Source organism: Motacilla alba, chromosome 15, assembly GCF_015832195.1.
Source record: "Motacilla alba alba isolate MOTALB_02 chromosome 15, Motacilla_alba_V1.0_pri, whole genome shotgun sequence".
Lineage (NCBI taxonomy): Eukaryota > Metazoa > Chordata > Aves > Passeriformes > Motacillidae > Motacilla > Motacilla alba.
In genome coordinates, this window is record NC_052030.1 from 2,569,262 (window position 1) to 2,596,309 (window position 27,048).

General features: G+C 45.3%; 1 protein-coding gene across 6 annotated transcripts in view; it reads right to left on the minus strand.

Annotated features, from left to right (window-relative positions):
* Window positions 1–19,163: 19,163 nt before the first annotated feature.
* Window positions 19,164–27,048, minus strand: part of ADORA2A (adenosine A2a receptor) — a 30,021-nt gene continuing 22,136 nt past the window's right edge. For all 6 annotated transcript variants that reach the window (XM_038152598.1, XM_038152595.1, XM_038152596.1 and 3 more), the window contains one exon: window positions 19,164–25,124. In XM_038152598.1, coding sequence (XP_038008526.1) covers window positions 24,164–25,124 — 961 coding nt within the window. In that variant the 3' untranslated portion in view covers window positions 19,164–24,163. The remainder of the gene's footprint in view (window positions 25,125–27,048) is intronic.

The window sequence follows — 27,048 nt, forward strand, 5'->3', positions numbered from 1 at the left end:
CACTGGGCTTAAGCACTGCTTTATGTATCTGCTGGAGGATGTAACAACTTTCAGCACTTAGCATTTGCAGTTGTTAGGTATTTTGAGTTAAATATTAAGCCTTTTAGACTAAATTTAAAAAAAGAATGTCAGGGAGAGAGTGTCTAATATTTAACTTTAGGCAGAAAGTGTCCAGGGGTAGTCTGGTTTCATCACGGCATTTGGAGACATGATTCTTCCTCTCTAATTCACCCTTTCTAACCAAAAAATTTTCAGTGAAATTACTTTTCTTTCCCAAACATGTTTCTGAGGGACAGTAATAAGCAGTGACTGATACATACATTAGATTTTTCATCTGATGATCCTAATTTTCTGTAATGGCCAATTTTAAAGGTACCTGTCTGTAACATTTGGTAAATCTTTAAACATTGCAGGGAGGGAGATCATTGAAAAAGCCAGCTGACAATATAGGGGGGAACAAGGAGGCCAAGTAAGTTCATTTCCGTATCAGCATAGCCAGGATGTCAACAGATAAAGCATTTCTGGAGGATTCGTAGAAACAAACAGAAGGGCCTGGGTTTCTCTGGGAACTGTTCAAGTTCTTTTCTGCCTGGGCTGCAAATTAAAGGGAAAAACAGCAGGTCTATTTTGTATCCAGCTCCTGAAGAAGGTCACATAACTGAACTTTTCTCTTTAAGTTCTATTCTTAGTGTGAACTTTCACTGACTTCTCTATTGGTGCCTTGTTTATTTGTAATTTAGTAAATTGTACTACATGTAGGAAATGGACTTCATGGCAATAAAACTGAAGCCCCTGAAAAGAATACTTAGGAACAGTGGAGACCTGAAAAAACAGAACATTTCCTGTGCGCCGTATCAACCATCCTGCAACAACGCGGTGAGGTCCAGACTGCATGAATAGGAAATGACAAGCCTAGAATTACTAATAATGATGAAAGGAGACCAGGGTATTCCATAGGGACTGTGTGTATATAAAGGTATAACTCCGGCCAACACAATAAACCTTCAAAGCACGAAATGTTAATGTTGAGCAGGAAAGTAACCTAATAAAGGAAGATGCCTTCCATATCCCAGACAAAGCATATTAGAGGGCTTGGATTTAAGTCTGAATGTTCTACCCCAGTCATTGCAATTATCTGTTAAGTAGGATGCTCGAATCCAGATCCCAGTTCTGATTCTGACTTCTTCAAACCTCTGTATTTAAACTTCTCAGTTCTGCATTACCTGGACCAAGTAGTTGTTTTGGGAAACAGCTGAAGCTTTTGGTATGAACCCAAACTGTAATAACTGATTTAGAGGAAAATAAGTATTTTATGGAACAAAAGCACTTCAAACCGAGGGGAAATTCCTGCAAAACAGTTCTGAAGTGCACATGCTTTTCATCTCCGTTGCCCTCAGTCAGGGTGGTCCATAAAGTCGAGAAGTCAAGACCACACAGTGCAATCTGTACAGAAACAGTTCTCGTGTGTTTCTGTGCTGAAACCCTGCATTGCACAGACACCATCACAGAGCTAAACCTGGGCTTTGGTAGTGCTGGTCCACAGCTCTGTGCTGCAACTGTTCCCGAGTGTTCCTGTAAAACCCCACACTAGCACCCTGGCATTAGTCAGAAGCACCCTGGAGAATTAATTTAAGAGCCAAATATCTGGAGTTCAGGCTAAAATTGGGAAAGACCCAAGAAAAGATTTAAACAAACAAGCAAAGGCTTTCTGCTGTAGCCCAAGATAGGAGGAAAGGCTCAACAGCATCACAAACCAGTGCTCACAGGGAGGATTAGAGGCAGCATTTCTGTCTGTCCTTCCTAAGGCAGTAGCAGGGTATGTGCTCCCTCTGAAACACCCAGCATCTCACAAACCCTGCTACTCTCATCACACGAATCACATTTCTGACACTTTCTTTGCATGTCAGTCCTTGAAATTGGTCACACAGAGTTCCCCAGAGCAGCCAAATAAATTAGTAACTCACTTCCCTAATCCAGTACCTGCCTCAAATATCCCCAGTGTTATGCTGCTGGTCATTAACACCTTTGAAGGGATTTCAGTGGACTCAGATGTGTCCTGCAAGGGCACATGGTGTTGGTGCTCTGTCTAAGCTTGCTTTTATAATGCTCCTTTAAATCATCTTCTACAATGTCCTCTTCCAGTGGCCACAAAATAAAGTGAATTCTTCTGCAGTCAGGTCTTTACATTGCTTCATCTCAAATACAAATTCCCTTGCTTCGTGTGGAAATATAACACAATTATCTTGAAACACACCTGATTCAAAACATTTCAAGTTTAAGAGACAGGCAGTGAAGGGCAATTAGCATAATAAGAGTGTAGGAGAGGAGAAGGTCTAAAATACAGAGAGAAGATAAAACACAAGCTTCAGGCTCCTTAATCCACAGCTAAAAGAAGGGAGCTGGTAACCTTCCTGTCTCTCTGCTTTGGTTTAAGGGTGCTGTGATACCGGAAAACCAAAATTCTCTGTTTTAAAGTCACTCCTTTGTACCACTTGCTAATAACACTTAACTCTGGTGAGGCTTTTGGGGTTTGGGTTTTTTACAGACAAAGCTCTCTTCCTAATTCTGCCTAAATCCTTACAAGCACAGTTATCAGTTTTAGAAATGGGTCTGTATGTAAACTTAAGCCAAAGTGAAGTTGAGGATTTTGATATAGATGGAAAATTCCAGCCTGCATTCATACTACCTGTCTTAACCGTGAACTCTGCAACAGCCACAGGTACAATCACCTATAGAGTAGCAGAGCCAAATTGCAAACCTCATCTAGTCGGCTTTGTGTCCCCTGCTTTTGGCTTCCTGCTGTTCTGAAGGCTGGGTGAGGGGAAGTGGCTGAAAACTGAGGAAGTTCATTGTTGACAATACATTTTGTCTGCTCTCAGGCATGCCTGGGACCAAAGAAGCCCCGTGCAGCCCCAAATCCGGGCGGTGAAATCTAAGTTTTTAGCACTCTCCCCTCCCTCCCGCAGGAAAAGCTCAGCTCACAGTTTTCAGAGTTAATGTATCTTTGGAAGATCCCTTCTGTTAGTTCTGTTGTCTTTCTAGCTAGAAACATTTTCCTTGATTGCTTTGACTGAATTACACCTGAAAATGTATCCTTAAAGCAGAGGAGATTTGCAAATTGGCTACTTTGCCAATTAAAAGCTTCATCTTCCCCCGGAATCTGTCTGTCTCCCTGGTGCACAGGAAGTGCATTAAAGAAATAATAAAGACTCATAAAACACATTTAGTGATCTAACATTTAAGAGCAGAGTTCTTGTTCATTACTATAACTTTCTGCTAAATTACCACCAACAAGACTGCTCATGGGCTCAAAAGGTCAATGTTATTTTTGCTGTTGAAATCATGGAGTCTGGGAAACAACTGTGTGTAAATTGCTGATAAACTGGAACAAAGACTGAAGAGCAAAACACTGATCGTATAAGAATGCAAGTAAACCAGCAGGAAAGGAGGGGAGGGGAAGAATCTCACGGACAGTTTATTAAAAGAACAAAAGAATAAAATCTGTCGCATTTGTTTTCCACGGGTTCAGGAAGCCCGGTTTTAAGCACCTACTATAAATAGTGTTCTAATCCTTCATCAAAGTGGGTAGTAGTCTGTACCAAAATGAATGAATTTTAGGTATAATCTGGGAAGAGGAAGATGTCCCTCCCCTCACGGGAGGAGAAAGATCTTTTGTTTCAAACTTTGTAGAAATTAGGTATTTCAAAGTGTAAGAGCCAGAGAGATAAGGAAGAGTCTGGAACGTGACATTTCTCTTCTGCCCGATTCCTGTCAAGAATATTGTTAGACAATGAAATTAGCAAACATCTAATTTGGAATTGAGTGATCTGATTTTGAGAAAGATGGGCTTTTATTTATCAGAGGGCTAGCTTCAAAATCCTTAAGGAGTTCCTCTCTGAGTGGAAGCTCTATATGAACTTCTGTATGAACTTTGGAAAAGCTTTTGATAGATCATATTGAAAGGAATGGCAGTTTGTTTGAAATTCTGAAAAGGACAATTTTCAGTCATTTAACCTTGCATAAAGGATCTGTAATCCCAAACAGCTACCTCAGAGCCATCCAAGTTAAAACCAAATGCAGAATGAAGGAGCCTTACATTGCCCTTAAGAGCAAAAAAGTAATTGAAAAATTATTTCATGCAAAAACCTGCAAATTGTTCCAGGCGAGCCTATTAGATGGCCCCAAGACCCATTATCTTCTGGGTGAGAGCTTTGGTTAATAGCTTGGCCAGTGGCAAAGTGCCAGTAAATGATTCAATACGCTGCCCTGGCTCTCAGTTGTATGATTCGGGGTTTGAAGGTATTCAAAGCAACTCAACAGGGACCTTGAAGAGGTTTGTTTCCAGAGCTTGCCCACTGAACTGGACACCATATGGGTAACTTTTAGGATAGGCACTGAATATTTTTCGGGCAGGTCAAAACGTGCACACAGCAGTCAATAGAGTGCTACATTAATCTTTAGTTTCACACTTGACAGCACAAAAGGAACAGCAACATCCACTACCAGTCAACACCTTGCTTTTCTGGGAAGGCATTCATGCTGAGATTGAGGAAATTGCTGTAAGGCTCTCTCTCACAGAGGATGAGACCCTTCCCAGCACTAGAATTATTAAGGAAAATGTGTTAGATCTCTCATACAGAGAGATCTTTATCCTCTTTATAAAAGGACCTCCAGTGCAGGTTGCACAAGCTGGCCCAAAGACAGGACATTCTCTATATTAAATACTTCCTTATTAGTCTCTCACCAAAGCCATTGAACTCACAGCTCCCTCTGACCAGAAGGAACTAGACCTGCAGAGTGATATCAGTGGCAGGAAAAGGAAGGAAAACGGGAGCATCTGTGGGATCCTTCTGCTGCACCTTGATGTGGGAACACAATTTTGTGCTAAGAAGTGGCAAAGGGGCTTCAACCCTTCAAGTGAATTTACCCAATGAGTTGATCCATACCTCTGACACCCAGACACATTCTCTCAGGATTTCAGAGGTTTTTATACACAGGGACTGACACTGACACCCAGTCTGGAAGCTTCTGCTTGAGAATAACCTGATCTGCTGTAGAATTTATTTCTGAGTTAACATCCTTTATTCCATAGTGAGAATATCTGTGATATTACTGAGAATGCGGGGCACTAACCAGAAGTAGTATCTCACTTGGACTGCAGATTTCACTGCAACCCAAATCAGTTGTTCAGTGCAAACAAGCCCTTTTTCAGAGAAGTGTGAGGACAACAAAACTTGCCATCTTTTAAGGACAGCTCATGGAAGGGATGCTGGGAGGCCTCAATGGCACATTTGTGTAGTGAAGGCCAATATCTCTGGCTTACAGGAACATGTGAAATTGGACAGACAGCTGCAGCTGCACTTGGCAAACAAGTGAGAACATAAGCTTGATGCTCCAAATGATGGTTATTGAACTGGTGTCTTCATGAACAGCCTGGTTGCTGGCAAAAGGGCATGACCAAGACAAAACAGAAGTTTAATTAACTTAACAGGAAAGGAAAAATCTCCTAGATAAAAGGAAAAGAGCCATTTCTGAGCCAAGTGTTTAAAGGGTTCTCAGACCTTCCCAGGCCAAAGAGTGTCTGTGTGTAATGCTGACTTCCTTCCAGTTCTGTCTGTGCCAGAAATAACTCGTCAATGGAGTATATCTTATTAGTGGACCTTTTATCAAAGCCATTCCTGCACAGGAAAGTTATACTTGCTGCTGATGTGCTGCTGGCACATGAGGATGGAGGAAGGAGCATTTATGAAGAGTGTAACACATTCTACTGTCCTTCCTGAGCCCATACAAATGTCTGTGGACTTGTAATGGCACGAACCGAAAACTTCCAAATGAGACAGCTCCTGTGCACCAAGGCAAGAGGAGATCTGCAAGCATTGATTTGCCTCTGCAAGATTTTGGGTATTGCCAGCATCTTTTAAAGGCTTGTTAGTATTTTATGTCACTGATACTGTCATTGGTGACATGTTCCCAGCCACAGGCAAGGGAACCCAGAGGAATGGGAGTGACACCTCTGGGTCTCACGGTGGTCACACAGCAGCTGAAATGTGCCAGCCAGGCTGTGCTCACAGAACAGACTCACATCTGCCTCAAGACACAACGCGTCACTTGACCTGAGAGGCACGCAGGTCGCTGGAATTTAAACCAGCTGGACAGAGGTAAGAAGATAGGATGTGTTAGAAACACAAAGGCAGTAGAAAGAAGGAAGGGAAGAGATTGTGGATGACCTACTGGTGGAGATAATTTCCCTGCTGAGCAATAGTTACCATACCAACAATTTCTGAGCAAATTTCCAGCAGTAACTGTAGGAAGATTCTTTGTTTGGCTTTGGGGATTTTTCTGTTTACCAGCTAGACTCCATGTGAGACCTTTGGTCCAGCCTCACAGTGCAGAGTTCTGTGGGTCCTGAGGAGATGTCAGTACTAAATTTATAGCCCAAATATCATTAAGGATGGAATGTAGTCCTTTCCAGGAATGAGTGAGACACTCTTCCCACAGCCAAAGAGAGGGGCTTTTATCTCTTTCCTTCTACACACAGGCACCCTCCTGCCCCCCCCACTGTGCTGCATGCATATAGCCATTTCCTGAAACATTTCAAATTTGTTTTCCTTAGGTTATTTGTGTCTACAGCCACCAGATGGTCTGTGTCAAAGCTGATATGTTCAACATATTATTCCATTATCCTATTAGGTTGAACATGTCCTTCCTCCCATGAGAGCTGTAAAGATATCACCCTTACAGAAAAGAGGCAGCTTTAGTCCCACTGTCACCTCCTTTCCCCTTCTAAGTAACACACTATCCTCAGGGATCCTATAGCACATAGCTAACATTTTAGACTATCTTGATTTTCAAGAAATAATATCTGGCCATTTAATATCCAGCTCGCTCAATGAACAAGCTGCACACATGTATCCAGTGTGATAAAACCAAAAAAAAGCTCTGAAGACTTGAAAAAGACAGTAATGATGCTTTCTTCTTTTCAAATAAGAATTTCCCATATTGTTTTATAGGACTCTATAATTTGAAATGATTCTCCATCAAGATACCAGTTGTATTTCCAAAACTACTCTCGTGATCTTAAAAAGTCTTGGAAAACATCTGCAATTCAGGTCAATGACATTTAAACTGAGGAAATGGTCACCTTTGGTTTTCCTCTGTGGGCTCCTCATGCCCCTGGGAATGGGAGAGCAGAAATTCCTGGCTGGTTTCCACGACCCCAAGGACTGAACTTTGCTTGAGGAGCCTTCCCAACCCCTGCAGCATCTACAACTAAGACAGCTTCTGTCAACAAAGATTATTCAAAAGATGCTGTTTCAAGTTGGTAGGGGCAGAAGGCAATGGGAGAAGAGAGAGAGAGAGGCAGAGAAAACCTCGCTGATGGGGATGGAGGCAGCCAGCAGACAAAGGAATGAGCCTACGTCAAAGATACTCTGGGTCTCCTGTGGGAATTCTTAATCACTAACAACAACATGAGCACTAGCTCTTGCTTTTCTCCAAGATGCAAGTCTGGGTGAGAAATACCCTGAACAAAGGACCTTCTTTTTACATACCAAAAATAAATGGTTTTGGAAAAAATGCATACCCCCCCCCTTTATTTGCATGCCTGGAGATTTTTGCTATCTGTTCACTCGCCCTTTACATCCTCTGTTCCACAATGGGAAGCAGTCACAAGCGTGTCACTCACAAATATGTTGACACAGTTCAGTTCCTCCTGGGCCTGGCATAATGACAGTCACCAGCATCAGCTCAGTTCCAGGAATTAAATAAAATTAGATATTTTTTAAAAGCGTCCATCAAGCCAGGCTGTGCCCTGGGAAGCCCCTCTAGCACAGCCTCCTCCTGTGTTAATCAGAAGGAGCAGCAAAGAACACATATCTGCCTATCTACACATCCACACTCCCCACCCTGACTCCACTGAGCATTAGCAGGCACTTCAGGCAGAGGTGAAGATGTGTGAGTAGGGTCCATGTAGCTCTTTCAGGAGGCACCAAAATTCATAATTGTCCCAGAAAGAGACAATGGTCACCTCAATTACTGTTGCATCCCCTTCAGCTATAGAGTTTTTCTGATCTTGTAACACATGGGTTGTATGTTCTCCCCAGAGAGGGGAGCAGGTGAAAATTAACTAACATCCACCTAAAACACAGAAAGGTAATTAATAAGTTGATATTAGGGCAAAATGGTAGAGGCTGTTATCAGTAGTTCCTATGGAAAGGGGCTGATGTGTCACCATTTAGATGATGGCAGAGAAGCTATGAGAGATGTTTTGGCTGAGGAGCCATCCCTGTGAGCAGCAGTTCCCAAGAGAGGAGAGCAGCAGTGGAACTGTTACTGAGGGATGGGACAATTGGGGAATGCCAGAGAGTGTCTTGCATGTGCTGTAACTCAGATCATATCTAGTATCTCTTCTAATCCACAGGGGTACCATTTCTCATGTCCTTTCTTGCTGGATTGCTTTTGTCACCATAAATCCAGATGTTCAGGCTTTGGGAGGGAAGAGGCAATTACACTGAAGGGCTGCTCAGCACTGCAAAACAACATCCAGTTAGGCTGTGATCCCGAGGAATTGCAACACTTCAGAGATTCACTAAAAAAAGGATACACTGACTATCACATCTGCTGGCCTGTGCTTCTCTGGTCACCTTACGTGCCTAATTTCATGTAAACTATTGCAGGTCTTCAAAGCTTTTTCCTTCTAGCATTGTGTAATTTTCCACTGCAAGCAAGATCTCTTCAGAAACCAAACCACTGGGAAGCTCTGTATATACAAAGCTGCAGTTTTCAGTGGAAGCCTTCCCCAAGGATATAAGCATCTGGATGGAAAGATTCCTCACTTCCTACAGGTACAAAGAATCATACTCTAGTCATGTTGAATCACGAGGTCTTGAATTACCAGTCCTAGAAGAATGCTTACTTACAAAGCAATGATTTAGCAGAATAATAGAATATAAAGGTGAGAGGAGCAGCAGCATACAAACACTTTCTGTCTCACCACAGTTTCAAAATGTGCCCAGCCCCTGGAGCCACAGATTACTGGACAGAGGCTGGGAGCAGCAATAAGAGCTGCCTGCAAATGATATTCCTAAAGATTGTGCAATTTAACCCAGCTATTATGAAGATGGATGGATGCAGCATGCACACATATTGCTGCTTGCTCCACACGATGGCTGGAAATGGGCAGAGGGAGGGAAGGCGTAGTGCAATTTACAAATAGCTAATATGCTTGTGGCCTTTCTTCACCTTTCCATCTCCTTATGCATTAGACAAAATATTCATATCCCAGGCAATAACCCTTCCCAGTCCTGACCTCTGCATCCACCTCTTTCTTCCTGCCTCTGATTTGCCACTGACTCAGCTTCCCTTACCCACATACTTGGCCTATAAGTATGTTCTCACTTACTTTCATAAACTCAAACAAAACTTCTAAAATTACTACAATTTTGTCTTTTAGCTGCCTGCTCACAATTCACAGCTTCCATATGGTCTGGATGAACTCATATATGATCAGATTGCTGCTTGATTCTCTTATTCCTTTGTCTTATTTCTATATCTCATGCTATATTTTATTTTAGCTTGTTTAATGTGTACAGCTGCTAACAAAGCAAGGGCCAAACTTAACAAGAAGAAAGATACTTTAGGTAATTTCCGTTTTAAATGTAGAAAACCATGTAACACCCAGCCTCTCAGGATGATTTACCTTGCTTAACATGAGCCCTTTGGGTTTATTGAACCTCCACATCTTGTGCATGCAGGGACATGTTTGCAGTTTAACCAAGGTGAAGAAAAATAGCACTTTTATTAGTTGCCAGGCCAGTGAACAATCACAGCCAGAAAACCTTGCTGCTTCTGACCACAGTTGCTCATCCTTCAGGGGCACCTGAACTAAGTGAAACACCATAACAAAGGATCACTTATGTTACAGTCAAGAAACACAGGAATGTCTTCCTGAGCACAATTCCAGAACGTGATCTGCAAATAGAGAGTCCTGAGGGGCCAAAAAAAACCCACAAAACAAGCAAACACAGGGGAAGACCCTCCAAAAGCAAAAAGAAGCCTCATAAATATGAAGTGAGAAGCCACACAAGTCCAAGGCAAAGGGAAGGGCTGCCTGACAACTTGCTGCTGCTCTCTGGCAAGACACTCCCCAGTTCAAACAGTCAGAATATTTTCTATCTTCACCCAAACAAATAATGACCAGGGTTAATAAGCTTAATAATCACAACATTCAGAGTAATTTAGAGGCACTTTTGCTCTTAAATTTTCTAATTGCTTTTAAAAACCCTTTGTGGTTGCCCCGTTCCCCCTTGACTTCTTGGCACCTCCCTAAGGGCCTTAGTCTTGATGCTGAGTCAAGTCATGTGTTCTGGTCTGAGTCTCCATCATTCTCTCCTTTAAGAGTACAGAAACCTGCCTGAAAAAAACCATCAAAGAAGCCCACAGAAGAAGCTGCTTCACAGATCTGAGATTTCTACTGCAAATTGTGTTGCAGGTGATACACAGAGTATCACCATACAATTTCAGAAGGCTTCAACCCATACAGAGCAACACCATATCACTTCAGAGGCTGCAGGCATCTAGCCACCCAGTTCTTTAGCCCAGCCTTTTGTGCCCCTCATTATTCACGCATTGCACCTGCCTCTGTTCCCTTTGGTGATTGGTCAGTGCACTGGGCACTCCATGGCTCATGCGTTCAATGCTGGTCACCTGCTTTTCACAGCTGTGGCCCATTTGAGATGAGGCTCAGCCACAACCCCGTTCCTAATTACCACGGACTGTGTGCCTACAAAATTGAACGGGATTTTAGTTCCTCTTGTCTCACGCAGGATGACACATGACAGGTGTCACCTCCTCAGGAAAGACCACTTGCATGAGTGTCCCCCCGTCCATCCTCAGCTGAATATGAAACTGATACATCCATCCCTTCTCATTGGGGTTTTAGGCTTGGTCCAAACCTGATTTCACAGTCACACACAGGCTGTGAATCACGCTGGGCTTTGCATATAATCAACAATAAATGTATTTGATGGGTCCTTTGCAGAGCCATCTGCAGACCAAACAGCTTCCAGTGTCATCTCCAGCCCGGCAAATCATTTAATCTGAGCAGGAAGCAGATTAGCCAGGAACCTGAAAGACCACAGACAGCAGAGGGAGCACTCACTGCTCCGGTCCTCAGCTCGAGCATCCTGTCCGAGTTAAACAATGCAAAACAAAAGTAAAAATGACCCCCGCTGACCACCCGGAAAAATGGAGGTACCAATATACACATGCTGCACTTGTGGTTCGGATGCTGCTGAATTATGAGACCAAGTTATTGCCCAAATCAAGAGCTTAAGAAGGGCTGTGTTTTGAGGGTGTTTCCCCTGCTGCGCTGCACCAAGAACACAGCGATCACAGCATACGTGTAGTCCTGATTCTGGTTTGTATCTAGGGTTTCACTGGACATGTGGAGATGGAAATGCGGTCTGGACTGGACTGCTGGAGCCCCCAGTTTTAATCCCACCTTTCCTGCAGTGCTGCTGGAATTTCCTGTGAAGGCTCCATCCCCCCAGATCCCAGCCTCTGACTGTCCAAAGTGGAGGCAACACTGAGCTCCCCCATGAAGTGTGGAGACCTCTCATGACAGTCCCCAACGATGAAACATCTTGTGAGCTGAATCCCATCAATTTAGTGGCTGAAACATTCCTGTAAGTACCAAACATTAAGCAGCTAAAAAAAGAAACGGGTAAAATGTCAAATTTACACCATTGACATGCAGGACAGATGCTTCCTAGTCTGTTTACTGGCATGTTACTGGTGGGTTCTTGTCAGCAGTTCTGTCAATCCAGGCTTTCTAGATGTGTGAGGAAAAACCCCAGTCTCTGGGCTCCAGAAATCACCTTTCCCCCACCATGTGCTTCCCAAGGTATAGGAACAGCAATTGCCTCTACTTGGCAAATCAGACTTATGCAGATGAAACACCTTTAGACAACCCTTTCTGCCCCCAGCAAGCAAAAGGAAATGCTGTAAATAAGTGGAAAGGCTCAATGCTACCACTGTTTCCTGACTCCCAGCACCAAATGAGAGCACAAGGGTCTGTGATCAGGTAGAATATTCCTGATGAGAAACTCTCTGCAGCCTTTTGGAAATTTCTCATCAAAAGGGCCCCATTTGTACACGCACCTCAGCCTCTGACCTGGTTTCTCCCAATGGTGCTATTCTTTGCTCCCTCTTCCCTTCTTGCTGCTATTTGACACAAAGAAATATCAGGGAATCAGCTGGCATATCCTTGGATGCCAGTGTGGAGAGGTATGGCCAGCCTCAGGGCCTCTGCCTGACACACCACAGCACGCAGCTTTTCAGGAAGCAGGAGAGCATGAGGCAGAGGAGAAGAAACCAGCAAAGAAACAAAAATCTAAACATGAAAAAAGTGCTGAACAGATTCACAAGATGAAATGAAAAAGAAAAAAGTGAGGAGGAAAGGCAGAGTGCAACCACCTTCAAAACAAGCAGCACAGGTAGAAGTTTGGTAGCATAAAGAGAGACAACACATTTGAATTTATTGGAACAATACTTTTATTCCTATTCATCCCATGATCTCTGCCAGCCATGCAGAGTCAGCTTCAATTACCTTACCTCAGGAATAATCATTAGAGGAAGATGCCCTGTGTGTATCAAATGAGTGCCTTTGGAAAGCCCCTTCAGGAAACATCTACATGCCCCTTATTCAGCTAGTGGGGAGGGATGGAGTGAGGATGCCAGCTGAGAAGGGGATTTTATGCAAACACAGGACTGATGGACTGACAGGGACATGTCCTGCCTATACTGAATATTGGTGCAGCCTCTCAATTGCTTTTGTGCGCAAGAACCATCATATTTTAGAGTCGAAAAAGTTCTAATCTCAGATGGAAAGTACTGGGATGAACAACTGGGCCTGGAGGTACCCACAGGGGACATCCCCTTTTAATCTATATGAGACCAAGGCTGATGAGCATCAGATGCCCTTGGAAGGTCTTTTAACCTCAGAGTTTTGATACGAACTTATGGTATTGAAACAGGCAGCCACGTCCCTTGGAGCAACAACAAAGACAATGCCAGTCCAAAATGTTCCCCCTGTAGCTGGGGTTGGGAAGAGGTGAGATTTCCATGTGCAGTACACAAAGGTCTCAGATGCTGCAGAATCTACCCGTCAGCTATTGAAACAGCCCCTAACACATTGGTGCAAGTCTTCAGCACATTTCCTAAAGTGCTGAACAGAGATCTCAGAGGACATAGCCACAGACTAATACCTCTTTCAGAGACATGGTGTCTCACAGAAATGTCCCATTCTCCTGCTTTTGTTGCCCCAGGGAAATGGGATGTAACATGCTGCCAACAGCTGCAAGCAAGCAAGATTGTCCACATGGCAGCTGTAAGGCAATGGGACTGAGAAGAGATAAATTTCTGTCTCTGACAATAGCTAATGGGCTTCAGGCAGACTGGCAGCTGCAAAGCACCCAGTTCCCTGCTCTGGTTCTGCTGACCAGGCACCTCTGGGGCTGTACTTTGAGCTGGTGAAGAAAAGAGGCAGAACAAGTCTGCTTCCGTCTATTTTTATACTGCAGATCCATCTGCTTCTCTCCACAGCTGGCAAGGCCTGGAGCTCAGTTTAGATCCTCCCAACAAAAGCCTCTTTATGAGGCATGGGAATCCCCCAGCACTATCAACACCATTTGGATTGGATTGCCCAGGCATGGGCTATTTTGGGCACCACAGGTGGTTTCTCCATCTCACTGAGCACAGGGATGGAGCCAGCAGATGCCTCACCACAATACTGCTCTGCCATTCCACCAGGGGTAAACTGAGCAGTGTGAAGGCTCTGATAAGCCCATTGGATCTGAGGGGATGGGACACAAAGGGAAGAGTTCAGGGAATGGGTTTCACAGGTGAGACAGAGCAGAATTTCCATCAACACTGAGACTGAGAACTGCTTTTGAGACAGAAAAACAGAGCAGAGGTAATCAGAGTCTCTGCCCTGGAGCAAAGCACTAACTCACCCCACATCTAGACCCAAGATCTTCATTCCACAGACCCCATACCCTGGAGAGCAACCCCTGCTCTGTCTGGGCAAAGCAGAAAACTCCTTTTCTCTCCTCTCCTCTCTGTCCAGGCAATAACCCCTTCCTTTGTGCTGAGGTTTGACATCTGCTTGGTCCTGTTGGAGAGAGCTCCAAGTTCTGGGTTTCCCCTCAACAAACAAGCATCACAAAGCTCTCCCAGCCTCTCCTTTCTCTGTTATCTTATTGCATGGATGATATTTCCTGTGTTTATTTTTCTTGCCTGCTTAGCCGGACTGGAGGGTCTCACCTGCTGGAAAACTGCTGTTACTTCTCTTTCTGCAACACTGGCCAAGGGTTAGCAAAAAAAAAGGGTTATAGGTCACTTCTAGTTTTCTTGGGATGCCTGACTACCAGCAGAGGCCAAAGGCCACAGATGCGGAGGGAGAGCAGGTTCCTGTGTGTCTTTACCTGGAAGTTGACATCAGCAGATGCATCTCTTTAGGAAGAAGAACAGGGACACATTTCACAGCTCTGGGATTCATCTGGCACGGAGAGAACACAGCCACCTGGAAAACACTGAATTCATGGTTCTGTCCTCAAGGACCTCCCTTTGGAGACCATGAACGTGTCTGTGCAGCAGACGGAGCACAGCTCTTCCAAGACCTGACTGACACACAGGCTTCAGTGTTCAGTGCCAGCCACATGTCACTGACATCCTGACCCCAGGACACAGCCACATGCTTTTGATGAGAAGAAGGCATTAAACTCTCCCAGGGAGGACTGTATGTCCCACACAGTGTTTCCAAATCAAATGCTGATGGAAAAGATCCTGCTGCAAGGGAATCAGAGACTTCTGTTAGCACAGAGAGCACGTCTTCTCCAGCCACACAGGGAAAATCTACAGGAACACGGGTGCTGCAGTCCTTGAAAGTGTAGGTAGTTCTGAACCATGGAAAGGCACAGGTGGCCCCTGCATCTTGGATAAACTTCTTGTGCATTAGGTCTGGTGTGTGGCAGGAAAGGAGGGATAATCTGCAAACATAAAATTTAGGATGGGAGAGAAATTGCTTGGGAAGCAAGTGCTCAGAGAAAGCAAACTGGAAGTGTTTCTGATCAAAAGACTTGATTCTTATGCATTGGCTCAATCCATAAGGAATAGGGGATCTTGGGTTTAATTTTGTTGTGGATGAATGCTAGCTGGGTTAGTTCAGCAGACTGGAAGGCTTCAGTGCAAGTTAGGGATATTATTGTGTATTTCCTCTGGAAGGAAACCAAAATGCTGTTTCTCATGACTTCAGAAAGGACACAGCTGTAGAACAAGCAGCTGAGTCTCAGCTTTACTCGTGGCATTGAGTTACCGATGGTGGGAGAAAAGACTATTTCTGTTTTTCCAATGCAACCTTTAGCATTTTGATCCTTCTGGAATTAGAGGAGGATCTTGGGGAGCGTCTGAGATTTTTTTTTTTGTCTCCACCCTATTCTGTTAGTGCTTTTGGCATGGATATAAAGAAAGGCAGGAAACACTTGGAATACTGGACTTCTCCCAAATGGCAGGCACCTCAGAAACGAGGCAGTCAGCTGTCCTTTAAGGTGCTGGGTGCCACGTAGCCCAGCACCCCTGTACTGCTGCTGAGTGCTCTCCTCTTGAGGCTCTGCCTTTCAATCAGTCATAATCCTTGTGAGTTAACTGCAGCTGTCCCCTGGTAGCCTCTCTGGGATCGGGAATGCAAACATTAGCCCTCTTCTCCCCAAAGTCTTTTGGATCTGCACAATAACTTCACAATTGGATGTGTTACCAGCACAGAACAGCTTCAAGTCAGCAGCACAATCTTCAGTTGCCAGCAAGGAGCCTTGTGTATCTCAGGGCTGGATCAGGAAACCTGTGATTGCTCACAATCACATTAACAGAGAAGACAGGATGTCAGGGAGTCACTCGGCAAGTCTCAGAGCTACCATTCCTGTCACCTGTGAAACCAGTCAAATTCTCTGGATGATGGAATGGTTTAATATCACAGGATCCAGTGTGTGTGGCAGGGCTGCTCAAGACATTAACACAGGAAGCAATATTGTTTAATGTTGACTTAACTGCCTGGCAGGTTATGCAGTGATGTGGAAGGATGGGAGCCCGCCTGGGCCCGGGACTCCCAGCCCTGTGAACAGCATTTCTCCTTGTCAGAGCTCTTTTTTCTATAGCTCAGTCATAAAAGCTTGTATGAGCATGGAGTGAGAATGGCCTTCACCAGCCTGAGCCAGCAAGGGCAGAGGTGCTGGGCCCAGCACACCTGTCCACAAGAGGCTTCAGCATCTGCCACTGCTCAGCCCTTCAGCACCTCCAAAATAGGAACTTGGCAAACAGAGCCAACAGAGTGCATTGCTAAGCAGAACGTTCTGCCGAGTCCCAACACCAGGACTGCGTGTTATAGGGCACTTGCCAATTCCTGAGTCAACTTTATTTATTATACACAAGAAAGGTCATGACGAATCTCAAAAGATAAAATCTGTGTCTGTCAAGTCACCTTCCTTATTTTCATTGGCCCAGACCCTCACGTTCCACACCAACAATAACAGGACGTGGGTTCAGGAGGCACCGTGAGTGCAGCTTACCCTGAGATGGCCCAGGCTTATTTTGCATTCTTCATAGAACTGATCCAAGCTGCTCAATTCTCTTTATTAGGAGGTGGGTTTTTTTCCTGGAGGCAATGACCACACTGCACAAGAGCCCTGCATCCATGGAAATCCCAAAGAACAGGCAAAAGCTTTCACAGCCCAGATGAGGCCAAATACCCAAATGCCAAAATCATTTGATGCAGCTGCAAGTTCTCCAGCATGAAGTACCCAACATATGCTTAACTCCCAGCCCAATACCAGCCCAAAAAACATGCCCATGATCTCATCAACAGCTGACACAGCAAGATACTCCACACACATAGATTTCTTCTTTGTCATCATGAGCTGTTACTAGGAAAGACAAAAGAAGGGAGCTGCCTCCGGTTCTGAGTAAATCCTTGGCTAAACCCGTTCAATTGCAGCTCCACTGCTGTCAGTGTCCAAGCTAGCAGGTTTAAAGACTTCCCTGGGATCTGTAGAAGTTGCAGTCACCTCTCTGGATTGCAGAACACTCCCAGAAACCACAGTCTTTGCTTTGGAGTTCAGGGTAACAGTCTTGGACCACACATTATGGATCTGCACTCCACATAACCTCATCTTTGTACAGCTTACTCTGAACTTGCAGATGGAAAGTTCTTTTCCCACTCCTTGCCTTTCACCTGCTGAAAAATCACCACGCTGCTCTCAGACCCAAACTTGGTTAACATTACTTTCTCTGATGTGTTGCAAGGACTCTAATTCTTGAAATGAAATTCTGATTTTCTGAGATCTAGACAGCACTTTCCTGACACTGCAGGATCTTAGCAGTGACTGCTGCAGTCCCAAAGCAGAGAAATAACTGCATCTTACAGCCAAAACTCCTCCAACAAGTCCACCCACTGGATCATTTCTGAGGAAACTTTTCCAATATCCAGAGATACCCCTCTGTGTTGTCTGAACAACACTGAAGAGGAGATTGGGAAGTCATGGAGGAACACAGGTCCATTTCCTATTCAGTGAGACTCCAACCTGCAGTGAGTCACATCATGTGACCTGAGGTGCTTATTTGTGGGATCAGAGAAGTGGATTCCTCTCAGGGTCACTCAGAGCAGGCAAAAGTCTGTCTCCTTCCCATGAATGAACACACAGAGAATATCTTTTCTTACATGGTCACAGTCAAATGCAAGACTGGAGGGATCTTTCCTGTGAAAGTAAATTGTGAGGTCCACAGGGCCTCAGAGGAGGTGCTCAGAGCTTTTTAACTACCTGAAACTTCTTGAAACACATGCAGACACTTGTGTGTATTATGCTTAGCAGCAAAGTCTTCCTGTTTGGGGACAAAAGTGACAAGGAAGATTCTGCTGCTTTAAGTACTGTGAAAAGCTCTTTAGAGTCAAAATCATTATTTCCCATTTGTAGGGAAAACCTACTAATCCTCCATAACCCCATCCTACTTCACCACTCAGAAATGTCAGCAGTTCCCCAGGGCTGCAGCCAGCTCTTGTCTACAGCAGAAGCCCTGCAGAGTCTAATTGCTCAGGGGGACTGAGCCAAGGTGTGGATCTCTGAGCAGAGATTTCTGATCAGGCCAATTGTGCTGTTAAGCTGGGAGCTCTCTCTGTTCTTCCAAGTTCTCTTTCTTAGGCACAGCATTGTTCCTGCTGGGCTCCTGCAGACGCCCATTGTTCAGAAGCTCCCGGCCTTTGATGCTGCAGAACAAAACACACAGCGTTTGTGAAAGGAGGGAAAATCAAAAAGCTTCTCAGTTACACACTTGGTTGAACAGCTTGGGCAGTTGGCTGCAGAGGACCAGGGCTGCAGAGCACTGGGGTGCTAGCACCTCTCCACAAACTGGGACCTCCTGTGAGGAGGCCTTGAGCACAGCTGCAAAGTGAGCCAGAAGAGGGAATGAGGTGGTTGATGGCTATCTGGTGACTCATTTCAGAATCTCCCAATTCCAAGTGCTCCTGGACTGAACAGACTTCTATTAACTTCCTTAGAAACCACATTTAGTAGCTGCCAGGTGGAAAAAGCTGGAAATTACTTTTGCTTCAGCATTGCTCAGATTTGACAGGAGAAACACCACAGCAGCATCTAGATTTCCTGCCTCCATTTCCAGACTAATTTGGCTGGCAAGAACTGGGCAGAAGTCTGAAAGGGTGATGGTCTGAGGTGCACCAGCAGGGCCCCATGGAAGGAGAGCCAGCAGGGTGGGATGGCCCAGTCACAGCTGGCAAAGCTGTTGCAGTTATGGACCCTCAGGTCCTGCTGTGGAACACCCCCTTCCTGCCAGGGCAATGGTTTGGGTGAAAACAGCTCTACTTTGTGTTCCATACACAGCCGTGAAGGATTTCTACTGCCACGATGGGAGAAGTCTTCCAGTCCATTTGGGTCTCTCACTTTAGTCCATGCTAATCACTTCTGTGAAAGCACAAACAGCACCAGGGAGAGAGGTCTCCAGAAGGATCAATCAATGGAGAAAGCTAATAACATAATAAAAAAATGCGGGCACACAAGATCCAGCCAGCCGGATCTTCCTGGGACAAAGGCACTCACACTCTCTTTTACAAATATATTTTATTATTTTAATGCTTATTAAGAAATGTAACCAAGACAGACTCCGCAGCACCAGCGGCTCCTCACTGCCCAGCAGTCTGATGACTTCACAGATAAGAAAACTTCACAGATTCAAAAAAACCTTTGGTCAATGCACTTTAAATACATTTGCATGCACAGATTCTCCCACTCCCTTCCCACCCTCCCCCCCACCGGTAACTGACAAAGGGAAAACAACACCTATATCATAAAACATTTAAATTAAAAGAGTAATTGTTTCATACTGACAGCATGTGCAGCAGGGTGTTCATAGTGTCTTGGTTTGCAGACCACAGAGAACCTCTTCACAGGACAGGGCAGGAACACCAGCTCCTGAGACAGGAGGGAGGGATGGATGGTCTCAGATCAACAGGCTCCAGTCTTGATTTTAACACATCCTTGTCTGAACAGCCCCAGCAGGCAAGTAAGGTGGGGAGTTACACACAACATTGCCCCAGTCTGGGGAGTCTCATCTATCAGGGTTAGTCGCCTCTCATGCAAATGAGGGACTGGTGATTTTTGTTACTCTTTATGTGTTTTGCCATAAAGACAGCCGGAAGCTGAGGGCTGGAAAGAAAAAAAAACACTGAAATGACTCAGTGCAATTTGATGCCCAAAACAACTTGGGAGAGAACTGACTTTTAGGCAGCTGAACTTAGGAAACACCACCAGAGAGTATTGCATGCAGGTTTAATGCATTGTGGCACCACTGCAGCCCGTTTGTCCTTCCACAGAACTCGGCTGGAAGGATTTGGTTTTAGGTAGGGCCCATGCTTATGAAGCAGAAGGGGATTTGTTATACCTGGAGGTGCTGATGAAATGGGACAATGTATCTGGAAAGAACATAATCCATAAGAACCATCCCTGCCTCAGTCAATATAGATCCTACAAAGTCAACCCTGTGCATGCCCCAGGAAGGGCTGATCCTTGTAGTGACCCCAGGAGAGCTGTAAGGCTGTGCATCCCTTCCAGAGTCCTCCTTCAGCAAGTCCCACCTTGGTCTCAAGCCAGCATCATCTCTACACCCCACAGCACCTCCCAGCACATTCCTGCTCCCCTGAAATCCTCCCAAACACCTACTCTACAAATGCTCCTTCACTACCAAGAATTCCTGCCCATCCTGACCCTCCAGTCTTCCACACCTTAGAGACTTCTCTATTTCCACCAGCATCCCCTGAGGCATCGTCAAAAATGATCAAAGGCTCAGACTAGTCTATGCCACTCCAAGTCCACCTGCACCCTAGCACCAACTGGGATCAATGAGAAACTCCTTCTGTCTGCAGTATTCCCAGCTGTCCCACCGTGCCAAATTGCTTCTTCGTTCAAGAGCTGCAGTTCAAACTTGCACAGAGCTTTGAAATATCTCTGATCCAAATGGGACTCTGCAGGATACAGCTGTAAGTGCATTTATTTGCACACACAAAAAGCAGTGCCCTATTGAGGAGAGAGCCCCAAAAACTCTTGGTAAAATTACTCCTGGCAACGGATCAAACGTTGCTTTCTCCAAAACTCTTATAAAGCAAATAAACTCTGGAGCCTAAGAGTCTTCCGGGAATTGGTGAAATTCATGGAATGCCCTCACACCAAATGAGGCATCACAACTCTCTATGCATCTTCAGACTTTTTTAGCAAGAAGTTCTTGTTCAATTAAATTAGTCTCTGCTGACCCCAGCTCCTACTCTCTGGACTCACTGCACCTGGGAGTACCAGGAAGGTCTTCTCCAGCCTCTCTCCTGATAGTCACCTCATTCTTCCCTTTGTCTTGGCACCATCTTTGTTTATCCAGAACAGCTGGGTCAGCTAAATGTTCTCCAGCTGGAAGAAAAATGGGATATGAGTGGTCCTAGGAAATTTGGAAGGCAGGTACTTCTCTCAAGAGTGGAGAGCTGCCAGGAGAAGGAAAGAGCACACTTCATTGATGGGAACTATTCTTTTCTTTTTTTCTTTTTTTTTTTTTTTTAATGGAAGACAAACCAAAAAGCAGGAAACCCTAAAATTATTATCCTGACGAAACAAGAAATATGAAGTCTCAAATTCTGTTCAAAAGTTTCCTGCTCTCCCCAACAACTGCTTCAGAAACATCCTCTGAGGGTCCATCTCAGCCATATGTTTGCCAGAAGGCCTAACATGGGGTGCAGCTTCCATCTCTTCCTTCCTGTGACTGCAGACAGCTCCACAAACCACCCTCTCTGTACCCTGCCCTTCCTCCTGCACACAGCCCACCCCCTTCACACACCCTTTTCACTTCAAGTCTTGATCCCTAGTATTGAAAGGAAATGGATACTTGGGGGCAGCTCAAGCAGAAACACAAAAGTTAAATTCAAGACATGTGGAAAGTCACTAAACTCACGTGGTGATCTGGTTGGGCAGGAAAATTTTCCAGAGCATTCTGGAAAGCAAAGCAATTCTAAGTTTGTCCATCAAAATAGATCAACTTGATTCTTGGGGCAACCAAGCAAGAAACTGCCATAAGTGTGGAGATGCTCAGGAAATATAGAAAGCAAGCAATCCACACCAACTGTAGAAAGTCTGATTCAATGCAGTGTAAACCATCCCTTTACCAATGGCAGCTAAAGCTCAACAGGCAACACTTCTGCACTCGTGTGTGTTCCAGCTCATGAGCAATGCTGGTATTTTCCCACACTTCCTTCCCTGCTCTGGGTCTTTGTGGACCTAATTGTTATTGACATGAGTGCCGGATGTAATCTTGTGTTATTCTTAGTAACATTTCAGCTCCCAGCCGAGGCCTGAAGAGAACGGCCCCCCGTTTTCCTCTGCCACTGTTACAGGAGGTCAGAGAAGCCATCACAAAAATAACCTACAGAAATATTCCATCAAGAAGGATCAAGAGTAACGAGATCCCGAGTCACCCTATGGAGGAGCTACCTATGACGTCAGTCACAGGGAAATGGCTCAGAGTTCCTTCATGCTGCTGGAGGGATAATCCTCTCCTCTGACGTCAGATCATGGGGAAGAGCCCTGCCAAGAAAGCAGCAGTTCAATTAAACCATGAAATCGATTGTTTTCCAAACTGGCCTGTCTTTCTGCTAAGGACTGCGGTGGCAGCCACATCTTTTTATCCGTCTCACAGTTTGCTTTGTGCTAGCCTGGAGCAGCTGCATACTCCAACACATTCAGCATCACAAACTTCTCCCCACATTCGTGTAGGGAAACTGGCAAAAAGAAAATTCTCCTCAAAATAAAACTGATGTTTCATTTTAATAGTTCACAACATATAAAATAAACATGGAATAAGAACACACAGACCTAACCTGCTCTTCCTCAAGTATGAAAATCCCCTTTGGCTTCTGAAATGTTCATGGACAGACACAAGGAGGAACCAGATTGAGGAGGGATATTTCTGGTGTTTTCAGCCAGAGAATAAGCTTCAAATCCCTGGAATTACCAGACTTTTTACTTCCCAGTAGGACCACTACTGCCTGTCTCTCCAGAAGGCTGATAGTACTGGACATGGATTATTTGTCTGAAAAACACAACCCAGACAATCTTCAGGTAGAATTCAAGCTGATGTAGTTTTCTGCTGTCCTTGAGCTGCTGGACTTCCTTAATTTTCCTTCCAGAAAATTACCAAACTGCAGTGAAACACCTCTGCAACAAACAACAGCAGTGTGTACACTTGCTGCAGCACAAATTTGCCTGTTCACTTCTACAGAAAGTAGAAACTGCAGTTTCTAAGCTGAGTTCCAATACCACTGACACCTTTCAGCTTCTCAGAGCAGGAGCATCTTCTAACCAGAGCCCAGAGCTACCTCTGTTGGCCTCTGTACCACAGGAACACATCAGGCTTCACAGGAAAAAACTGAAATCACAGGAGAATAGTTTTTTTAATAGAGCTCATTGGAATTCCAAAATTAGGTCAAGGTATGTGTGTGGGTTGCTCTCTATCCCAAGAAAGAAGTAAAAAAACGTCCCTTAGCCTGTTGAGTGAGGATGAAGATGACTGAAATATGGAAAATAATCCCCCCTCCATCACACGTATCTGGGGCCATGGAAAGAATTTGCATTCTAGGAGCTCAGGAGGAGAAGCACAGAGACAGGGGGAAAGCAGAAGGTGCCACCAGCCTACAAACAGCTCACACACCCACAGCCCTTCACAGCCCTGCCCTGAGGACACAGCCCACAGCCCTGGCCCACAGCACCACGTCCTGCTAACAGCCCTTTTGCCAAGGGAAATCCTTGGCAAGGCTCAGCTTTGGTGATTTGTTGGACAAAGTGGAGTGGTAAGAGGTTATATTTGCCATGTGCATCTGGAACACCGAGCACTCAGGGAACGGATATGAGCTCTTGCCCATCTTTTATAAGTTAACATGAAGTAACCTTATCATCATGTGGAAAAAAAACATTTGAGCAACCTGTTGCAGTATAAGCTTTAAGAACACAAACTGAAAGACAAAGTGCCATGGTTGAAAGTATCCAGAGTTCCTATAGGTAAATTCCTTCCCTCTCCAAGCAGCTCCTGGCATCCTTCCTGACAGTAGATTTTGCTTTCCCCCCTTCTTCTTGTTGCAGGGCCACAGTACTCAGAGGCCCTTGCCAGTTGCTCTTTGTTATTCAGGGAATACTTCCAGGCTCGCTTCTATTTCCATTGGTAAAGACAGTGAAACCAACACTCAACCACAGGCACAGTACAGCAAAGTGTCCCGAAATCCCTGCATCAGCAGTCTCCCAGTGCTGAACTTGGAATGCCATCCTCGACCTTGGCACTGCTCTTGGGGACAGGTCATTGATGGGTAACGTGTCCCTCCATCCTTAGTCCACTTCAGTGGTCTCTTGGCTTTTCTCCAGTCTGGTATTTAGGATCATCCAATAGTCCTGGATATGGACCCCTTTCTCCACAGCGATCTGAATACACTGCTCTCCCCCCGCCCCCCAACCTCCCTTTCTGCCATGGCAGAGGTCACCAATGGAAAAAAAATAATTCTACCAGGAAAACTTCGAAAGTCTCATCAGGAAACATCAGCTGCAGCAAAGGCTGCTCTTTCCAGATCTGAGTAAGACACCTGGGCATCAATTAGCTCTTCACTGTGAAGCTCCCTGTTCAGGCATGCGTCTGAGAGAATCCCATTTTTGCAGGAATGGGGAAGATGTCCGTTTGTCTCCAAGTCTAGAGCATTTCCATTCTGGTGCCATTCCAAGGCAGCTTTGCATTTGTTTAAGTCCTGCTTTTCGGGATCCCTGTGGATCTCTCCGTTGGTGTACACCTCTAGTGCATACTCACTGATCCGTATGCTGGCATTCTCTGCATCCCCACCGTGGGTGGAAGTCCTGGAGCTGGCTGCTCCCGCCTTGAACGGCTCCTTCCGGCCCAGGATGTGCTGGCTGATGATTTTACGGAAGGTGTATCGGAACTCCCTGATGCGGTAGGCATAAATTAGGGGGTTTACAACCGAGTTTGCATGAGACAGGATAATAGCCAGATACATCAGCCAGAGGGGAGCGTGGGCACAGTTTGGGCAAAAAAGGGTAAAGCAGTTAATGATGTGTAGTGGAAGCCAGCAGACTGCAAACAGCCCGACAATGATGGCTAAAGACTTGGCTGCATGGACTTCCTTCTGCAACGTGGAGCGAGAACGTTCCCCGTGTACCATCTTGTTCTCCATCTGCTTGAGCTGGCGCCGGGCTGCCATGAAGATTTTCAAGTAGATACCAAACATGAGAAGGAGGGGCAGGAGCACACAGGCAAAGAAGTTGTAGTAGACCATGTACTCCATGGTGACCACGGCCTCAAAGAGACACGCCACCATGCTGTTGCTGCAGTTGATGGGAGAGGACCAGTTGGAACCCAGCTCTTCGATCTGGGCACGCTTGTGCCACCCCAGCATTGGGGTCAGGCCGATGATGAAGGACAACACCCAGCAGATGGCAATGATGCCTTTGGCTCGAGAGCCAGTCACCAAGCCATTGTACCTGTAAAGCAGAGGAGATGGGAGCTATATGAGTGTCATTGAACAAGCTGCTGGCACCCACACAAACTCACAGTGGCCCCGTGTTCCAGAAGACAGTGAGAAAGGTACCTGCTTCCTCAGAGGGGCCTTTGCACTGATGTGCAGAACCCATGCAGCACACCAAGGACATGGTGACACTGTCTGCCACCTACTTCCCTCCCCTTTCCTTTAGTCCAAGCAAATAGTTGACAGAAAAGCAGGGAAATTAATTCAGTTTTCATCTGTGCTCCTTCACTACACCAGTCCACTTGGGTGTACGCATAGATCTTGCAGCCTGGATAACCAAGAGCACTGCTCTGACCCTTGTGATGAAGACCACTGTGGGTCTCTTGCCAAAGGCTAAGGCAGTGTCTCCTTCCTGGCAAAGGAGCAGCCTTTTAGCATGGAATTGTTAGGTCTGTCTTGCAGTAGATCTGTAAACCAAATAGCACAAAAGAGCCTGGAGGCACAGTGCCACCAGGCCTGCATCCACATTCTGGTGTGCTCCAGGGAAATCCTGCTGGCTCAGTTGCAGCAGCCAGGTTGGCATTGCCTGCATGGCACCTCACTCTGCTCCTCACTGGCACTTTCAGGAAGACCAGCACCACCAACCTTCTTGAAATAACTGAGGCAAGTCAGCAGTTTTCCTCACCAGCCCAGCTAAGTCGACCCCACATCTTTCTCAGAAAAGAGGAATTAAGCTGGGGATAATTCTCTGACTACAGTTGTGCCATAGCCTGCACTGCACACACCAAAGGGACCTCAGTGGTTGAGGAATTGATGCCTGGCTGAAGCCAGTGCTCTTAGCAGATCTTTCAAGATCTGTTGAAAGAAACAATAAGCAACATGGTAAGAATCTGACAGTGCAGCAGAGACCTTAGTTTGTTTGAAATATCAGCCAGTTTCCAGGGCCTCACAGGTTACTGCGAATCCTGAGCTGACTCCACTAGTTCTCCCGTCTGAAAATGTAAATTAGGGAAGCAGTTTAACATTTCAATGCAATTTCCTTCCCTGGGTAATGCTTAGCATGGAAAGTAGATGGCTGGATTCCCACATTGTGCAGCGTGAGTCCCACACTGTATTTGACCGGACAGTAGCGCTGGGCTCCCAGTGTTTACCCAGTGCTCCTTCTCCCTCTGTCCCCAGAATTCTCTCCAAAAACAAACATTACAAGAAATCATACAACAAACCACAGAAATCTTTCCATCTCCCAGTGAAATAATTACTCCCACAGGTTCATGCTCCTATCCCAGCACAAGTTCATGACAGGGGAGAAGAGTGGCTGCTTTTGCACAGTAAAGAATGGAGATCCTGCATATGCTTTAAATCCTTGACAATGGGCCTTGGAAAAAACAAGACCCATCAGGCTTGAATTTCCCTTTCTCAGTTGCATTTCAAAACCAGAAAAGAGTAAGTGGATAAGGGAGCCAAGCGCACAATTCCCAGCACACACAAAACACACCTAAATTGCCCTTCCAGAAATGAGGAAGGAATTCAGCTGATTCTGAGGGAGTAAAAGGTTTTTTCCAGCAATTAGTGGATCCTGCCCAGTGCTTAAAGGATGCAAAGGGCCCAGCAGGAATGGTGGCAGAGAGCTGCTCCATTCAGACCTCATCAACACATCAAAACAGCATCTGTGCTTTGAAATGTACACTCAGGGAGCAAGAGAGTGCTGGAGGCCCTTGAAGCTTGAAAAAACAACAAAACAAAACAAACAAAAGAAAACAAACAAAAACAAACAAAAAAGACAAAACAACACAACAACAACAAAAAAATCCCAAAAACATCCCACAGCCATGAAAACCCTGCAGCCCTGGAATTAGCTACATCTTGTCAGAGGAATTTTGAAATTGTGCAGCTGTTATCCCACGACTAGAGATGTCCCTTCCCTTCCACTAAAAATATAT